This window comes from Poecilia formosa, unplaced genomic scaffold (genome assembly GCF_000485575.1).
Source record: "Poecilia formosa unplaced genomic scaffold, Poecilia_formosa-5.1.2 Scaffold288, whole genome shotgun sequence".
In the NCBI taxonomy this organism is placed as follows: Eukaryota; Metazoa; Chordata; class Actinopteri; order Cyprinodontiformes; family Poeciliidae; genus Poecilia; species Poecilia formosa.
In genome coordinates this window covers 157,132-164,422 of record NW_006800227.1, presented here as the reverse complement: position 1 = coordinate 164,422, position 7,291 = coordinate 157,132, and the positions used below count along the sequence as shown (strand labels likewise).

The 7,291-nt window shown below is 38.8% G+C and overlaps 1 protein-coding gene across 5 annotated transcripts; it reads left to right on the top strand.

The window, feature by feature from the left end:
• Positions 1-758: 758 nt before the first annotated feature.
• On the top strand, positions 759-7,065 carry LOC103151631 (sporulation protein kinase pit1-like). 5 transcript variants are annotated; one of them, XM_016681680.1, is made up of 11 exons: positions 759-909; positions 1,802-1,981; positions 2,263-2,457; positions 2,639-2,823; positions 2,889-3,023; positions 3,096-3,231; positions 3,369-3,457; positions 3,555-5,411; positions 6,082-6,169; positions 6,255-6,351; positions 6,912-7,065. In XM_016681680.1, exons 2-11 carry the CDS (start codon positions 1,814-1,816, stop codon positions 7,034-7,036), a joined length of 3,075 nt encoding a protein of 1,024 aa, XP_016537166.1. In that variant the 5' UTR covers positions 759-909; positions 1,802-1,813; the 3' UTR covers positions 7,037-7,065. The 5 variants fall into 5 exon arrangements, with proteins under 5 accessions (XP_016537166.1, XP_016537169.1, XP_016537168.1 ...); XM_016681683.1 differs by having other exon boundaries at positions 759-921; positions 2,907-3,019; positions 3,092-3,231; XM_016681682.1 differs by having other exon boundaries at positions 759-921; positions 2,907-3,023.
• Positions 7,066-7,291: the final 226 nt, after the last annotated feature.

Genomic DNA, 7,291 nt, shown 5'->3' with positions numbered 1-7,291 from the left:
TTCTCCATTTTTTAGTTACAGAGCTTTGCAAAGTGAATGAAAGTGTATATTTCAGAGGGGGCGCAATGCCCAATTGTTGGTGTCTCTTTGAATTTTTGAGGATTGTAAACAAATCTTAACACCAAGCTTTGAAGAAGTCGGTAAGGAGATAAAATAAAGGTTTCTAGACTAGTTCAGTCTTATTTAACTCTAATCAATCTACTGTTTTATCTTCTCTAGCAGCAGGTTGTATGACAGAGCTCAGAAATTGGGGTTATTTCTGTCCAGCATTGCCATCTGCTGGACATTTAGATTAAAAAAATGTCTATAAAATTAGTTTTAGCAGATGAAGAAATGGGTGGATAGATGTATTCATCTGACATTTTCGGGACTAAAAAGACCCTCAAAGAGCTATAAAAATGCACTTTTCCAACTTGGAACATTAGTTGAACCTTTTATTAAAATAAAATTTTTCTTCACTGTGAAAAATGTTATCGCGAAAGGCAAAGGCATTCGCTAAAAGGCTCAATTAAACTGACCGTTACCGTTTCAAAGCCGCTAAATTGGGCCAGAATTTGGTGTTTCTTATGTTTTCATGCTATTACTTGTGATGAATAACTAAAATATAGTTGCTACAAATGTTAAAATGAAGGTAAAATGCCTTAAAGTTGTTTAATTAATCAGTTTATTTCATATTTCAATGCCTCCAGGAGGAACAGCCGTTTTTTCTTTCTTTCTCGAACTACGTCACCACCGCGGGGCGGGAGGGGAGTGTTGCCGTGGCAACGCGTCGTTTGAAACACTCGCCGCTGCGTGGCCGTGTACTCAGGTGACTCTGACACGTTCCCACACACACAACGAAGACACGGATACTCAGGTGTTTACGTTGATGGAGCAGATTAAAGCGACAAACTGAGATCAACCGCTGAGGTCGGTGACGTGGTGAGTTTGTTTTTGTTGGTTTTTTCCTGTTTTAGTCCATAGAACCTTCATCATGTGGTTTTAGGACACGCAGTAACTTATTGTGTCTTATTTATAGCTCTGTTGTCTAAAAATCAGTTTTCAACTGTTATAAAGAAAAAAGAAAAAAGGCATAAAAGAGTCATTGTTAGGGAGAATTTTTTGTGATGGTCATTTGATACAAGATATTCAAAAGTAAAGACTTTACTTTGTCTTTTTTATTGTTGTAATTTCAGTGTAATTTATTTTCTAGAATTAGTTCATAAATCAAATGTAATAATGGCATAATAATGAATCTGCATTAATGTTCACCATTATTTCCAATCAAAAGTGTAGTATTTTCTTAATTTCTGATATTTTTATTATTAACCTGGTCCATATTAGTGTCTTTCTAAGATTTTATTGAAATGGAAATTGAAAACATTGAATATGAATTGGCTGTGACTAAGAAAGGGCTGAAATATTCAACTGTTCAACATTTGAATATTTGGTTTTTTATTACCAGTCCAAACTAAAGCTCTAGAGTCTTTAGTTTAGAAGACGTTATGGTTCAATAATTCATAGGTCAGTATTAAGTAGCAAACAAACAAAAACATTCATCGGAATGCAGTTTTATTACTAAAGCAGTAATATTACTAGAGTAAAGATGAGTGAAAAAGCAGGATGATCCTCAAAGCCTTCAGAATTTGTGATCAAGACTAAATTAAACCATAAAAAGAAAGTCCTTAAAAGGGGCCTTTTGAGGAGGATATACTAAAATAAAGAGTGAAGCATGGTGCTAATATTCAATATGTGTAATAAAAGTTTGCTTTTTTTATTTAATTTGATACAAATAACTTGAAAGCTTTGTTCTGTCCTTCAGAACAAAACTTTGATGGAGCGTTACGAGTCTCTGGGTCCGGTCGGGGAGGGCACTTACGGCACTGTGCTCAAGTGCCGTCATCGACACTCCGGTCGCCTCGTCGCCATCAAGAAATTCTTGGACTTGGATGATGATGAGACGGTGAAGAAGATCGCCCTCAGGGAAATCAAGCTGCTCAGGGTACCTGCCAATCATCCCATCAACCGTTCAGTCAATCGGTCAATGAATAACTGAGCCTGAAACATGAGTGGTGCTGAAACACTGAGATAATCAGCCAACCACAAGACAAACAAGCTCAAATTCTCACAAACTAACCTGTTGCTTAGAGTTGGTCGAAATTTTGGGAACGCCTGACCCGTTAAAAACCTTTGACTGGAAACCATGATGGTCAAAGTGTTAATTATAGTGAAAGACAAAAACTACATGCATCTACATTCTCTGCTCTCTTTTGAATCTTACAGCAACTGCGTCACGACAATCTGGTGAACCTCCTGGAGGTGTGGAAACGCCGTCGTCGCTGGTATCTGGTGTTTGAGTTCGTGGACCGGACGCTTCTGGATGAACTGCAGCAGTGCTCAAGCGGGTTGGACTTTAATACCTGTCGGCAGTACTTATTCCAGATCCTTAGAGCTGTCAACTTTTGTCATCAGCAAGATGTAAGGAATACTTTCAAAGCTTCTTTTTAACATGAGCAAAATTGGCATCAAGGATAATTAAATTTACTCCACAGGTTCAGAGGTCCAGGCTAGTGTTTCTCATCAAGACTCACAGCTTTAAAGTCACAAATTAAATTATTTTTCCAATAAATATGTCATGGAAATATGTGATCCTGTGTAGGTCGTCCATCGTGACATCAAACCTGAGAATATCCTCATCTCTCAAGAGGGTGTGGTCAAACTGTGTGATTTTGGCTTTGCCCGAACCATTGCATCGCCCTCTGAAGGTGTTGTGTATACCGACTACGTAGCCACTCGTTGGTACAGAGCTCCCGAACTGCTCGTAGGGGACATCAAATATGGAAAGTAGGTATTTTTGCACTGCTCTGGTTTCCTGTGGGATGTTATGAATACCAAACAATAACTGGTAGGTGTGTTTGTATGTGTAGACCGGTAGACGTTTGGGCGCTGGGTTGTGTGTTAATAGAGATGCTGACCGCACATCCTCTGTTTCCCGGAGACTCCGACCTTGACCAGATATACCACATCGTCAGATGTTTTGGTAAGCTCCTACTGTAACCTCATCAGGATATTGATTCTTATTCTTTTATTAATAAATTCTCCTTGCCTCCAGGTAGCTTGACGGCTCATCACCAGGAGTTATTTTACAGAAATCCTGTCTTTTCCGGAGTTAAACTACCTGAATGTTCAAAAATTGTTCCACTGCAACAACGCTTCCCCAAAGTTCCACCAAATGCCCTTGATCTGGCACAGGTATTGCACAGTTTGGTTATCAGTTAATGCCAAAGACGATCCAACAGTTTGAATCAATGAAATGTTAAGTAAAAGTTCTGTTTTGGTATTAATTGACCAAATAATTTACATAATTTATACCTTAATTTGTTGCTCAGAAATGTCTAGAGAGGGACCCAAAAACACGAGCTCAGTGTTCAGACCTGTTAGAGCATCTTCTCTTTACTCAAGACTCTTTCAACATCAGGTATACTTTACCTTTCCTTTGTGAAATAAGTTTCAAATGCTTGAATTTATCTTCTATATAGTCAAAAATTCCTGCATCTTTCTTTTTGTCTGCACAGATTTTTAGATGAGCTGAACACTAAAATTCAAAAAGACCACAGAGAAAACTCAACACTTCCCAAAATACCCAAAACGACACTGCCAGAAACAGATAAAGGGGATGATAAAAACTGCAAAAACAAAGACAAGAAACAATCAGAAGAAACTGAAGAGAAAGTAAACAAGGATAAGACAGAGAAAACAAAGGGAAAACAACCGTCCAAGCTGTCTAAATCTGTTCATACCACAAATGAATCTTTTATGACCAAACAACCAAAAACATTTGGCAACAAGGACATCTATCACACAGAGCAGTTTTCAATGAAACCAGAAAAAACACCTGGTTCAGAGTTAAAGGAGTTTGAGATTTTAAAGTCAACTAAAATCTGTCTCTCTGACTCATCAAATGTCACCAAGAAAGCTGCAAGCTTAAAGAAGAAAAGCTCAGCAGCAACAAAACCTAAAAATGAACCTGAAGTGTCTCTAGACTCAAGCAAAGACTGCCTTCAGAAGGCCAAAGACATAGACTACAGTGACCCGGACAAAGAGAAAACCATGAAGCTCCTTGGGGAATCCTCGAAATCTGAGACAAACGAAGAGTTTGTGAGGAACTCAAGCAACCTTACCTTAAAAGTTTGTAAATTATCCAAAATTTCCATCACTGATGGTCGAAGTTTAAATTTATCCCCCAAAACTGTTTTGGAATCGGACACAAGTGTAACATCTACATATCCTCTACCGTCCTTCAATGACTTTACTACCCCAACAATGGTCGATGCCACAAAGTCAGGAAAGACAAGTTTGGCATCAAAGTTTCAGATTGAGGTATTGGAAACCAATGCAAAGCACGACTCCTCTGAATGTCCGAAAGCCAAACAAAAAAGCTTCAGGATATCCCAAACTATCTCAACTAGTGGTCAACAGACTCATAACACCTCATTCAGTCCTTCGAGGGCTGTTGCAGATCTTTCCAAACAGTCATTTATGCCTGTTACAGAAACCAGTGCTGCCCACAACCTGTCCGCCCTACCTCAAGGAATCTCACTTTCAAAAACAAAGACTCCTTCAAAAGACAAGGAATCTACTGATGACCAGGATGTTAGGAAGTATCACAGATTCTTGAAGCTGAATCCAATGACAGAAACTCCAACTCAACCTATTTGGTTGGCCCATGTTTCAGATGGAGATCCTGATTCATCAGAGCATTATTTTTCTAGTTGGCAAAGCAACATGATTGCAGCAGAAGAAAAAGCTACATCAACCCTTGTGCCAAATGAAAACTTACCAGTGGAAAAAGCTCTGACAGATTCAGTGCAAGAGAACCAAGAGGATTCAGCCATTTCTGTGTCCAGTAGTTCAACAGCTAATGCCTTCATGAATAAAACCTTTATGCTTCCCGAAAGGTCACCTATTGACAAAAGGAACAATAGCAGTCAGGAGTTCAAATTTGATGCAAAGTCTTTGAACATTTTCCACCATAATCAGAACCCAACAATGTCTCAACTGTTGGGTGATCACACAAGGTTCTCGGTGAACCCCAAGAATCAAAGAACTGCATTTACTCCAGATGGAAGGAAGAAAAGCAACAAGCTAGAAGAAAATAACACAAATATGTCCTCTGATTCTGTGGATCACAAAGCTTTGACGAGAAGTCTTAGCCTTCATGAAAGGGACTCTACAGACACTGATGAATTTAATCACAGTGTAGCCCAATCATGTACACCTTCTCCTCCTCCAGCACCTGCTACCAATCTCCTTCACCTCCCTCCATCTTCCAAGACCCCTACCCCTTCCATCTTTGTCTCCAGTGCCAACAGGTCTGCTGCCAGCGATCACCTTCAGGGGGGACGTTTTCATACCGGGACCAACAGTCTTTGGTAGTTCTCAGTGTACTTGCCTTTGAAATTTTGACCCAGCTAAGAATAATTCACAGATATAAGGCTGATTTGTTTGACCCTCCAACCCTTCAATGGTCTAAAGAAAAGCCTTTTGTGTTGTCCGAAAAGCTTGTACTTAGTCTAGTGGGGTGTATAGGACCTTGAGGGGTTTTGTGTGTGTAGTTTCGGGAACTGACGGTCTAACGGGACATCCTCCTCCTGCTTCCCCACTGTCTGATCATGACATCTGTTGCGCAGAGGCCGGAGGAGCTATTGTCTTAGTGGGAGGGTTGAGTAAGCAGTTCCTCTCTCAAGAACTCCTGAAATGTTTGTCCAGTAGTTGAAAACATGAATCTGACTTGGCCGGTTGGACAAAATCAAACTTAGATGTCTTTTTAAATGTTGCCTAGCTGGACGGCTAGGTCAGTCCGACTGCTTTTGATATACTGTATTGATATATTGATTATTTTGTGTTTTTGTAACTTGATTTTTTTTGTTTTATCAATGTAAAGTCAATATTTCTAGCCAAACTTACCCCAAAGCTAGCACTAGCAAAGTTGAGGGAACGTTTTTTTGTCAGATTCTTAAATCGCGCACAATCCAATGAGAGGCTTGTTGAACAGTTGGATAAGTGTTATACATGACTTGCTGTTCCTTTTGTATGTTGTAGGAATTTAGTTAAACCAATATGTTATGGTCATGGTCGACAGGACCAACAGTTTGGACTGAACCAGGCCACAAGGTCCTTCACCTTGCAGGTTGTAGTTTGAACTGGTGTCTTTCTAGCTTACAGCCAAGAAGGATATTTCTAATAACTTATATCAACTGTTTCTGTCTCTCTAGGCACCAGAAAAGAGTTTTGTAAGTGAAAGGTCTAAAAACATCGTCCATTTCCCAGATGTAAGAACCTCGGTGTTGCCGGAGCTCAGTGGAAAAGAAGGTATGGACACATTTTTGCAAACTCTTTCTGTCTGACACTAAATCTGACCATTTTCCTTTTCTATTTTAGGTTAGTTGTTATTACAGATTTTTAAAGTTACTTTCTTTAAGGACATAAGTTTACAAACACATACATTACTAGGTCTTCAAGCAATCGTAAGCTTCTGATACGTTAATACACAAAACATTTGAGTTAAGTGGATGTATTTCCATGTTCCTGGAGGTGACATGTCCATCTGTTCAAACAATTAAATGGAAGTAGAAACATGATGGGGATGTTCAGCAATCACATTGTTCAGGTAGCTGAGGCGCTGTGAAAACTAAACATAGAGAAACTTGCATGTCAAACCCAGAACAAAAACATAAAACTGGAAACACAAAATAATTTAACGAACCGCTCAGTGAAAACGCAGCATTAGAGGAAAACTATTAGAAACCACATATAATTTAAGTTTAATAAAATAAAACTTTTATTATTGTCTTATAAAGTGCCTAATTCACATCTCCAGCTGTACATCAAACCTTGCCAGAAGCAAAATAAAATGTTTAATGTCTTCTCAGCTAAACAGAGCAAAGCTGCTACCAAGGAGCAGAGGACAGAAAAGAGTCCAGTCTCACCCAGTCCACCATCGGAAGGACAATATGGACAAAACTTCAGCACAAATACACCAAAACAGATGGAGTAAAAGGAGTTCCCTCTCCCATTAAAACTATACTGATTTTAATTTTTTTATTATTTAATCATGGTGATGTAAACACTGCTGAACTATACTTCAAATACTGACTTTAAATTCCTAAAATGTTAAACTTTGAGTATGAGAACACATTTATAGTTATCATTTCCTCTAACAACCTTTGATTATTGAAAACTGCTGATGAGTTATTTATTTAGGCATTTTCGTGATAAAGCACAACACAGGGAACTGTAAAACAACTAATGC

Bases quoted from the DNA above. Each gene is read 5' to 3' on its own strand.
- LOC103151631 (XM_016681680.1), top strand. From the start codon at position 1,814: ATGGAGCGTTACGAGTCTCTGGGTCCGGTCGGGGAGGGCACTTACGGC. The intron at 1,982-2,262 runs GTACCTGCCAAT...TGAATCTTACAG, and splicing joins GGGAAATCAAGCTGCTCAGG to CAACTGCGTCACGACAATCT. The intron at 2,458-2,638 runs GTAAGGAATACT...GATCCTGTGTAG, and splicing joins ACTTTTGTCATCAGCAAGAT to GTCGTCCATCGTGACATCAA.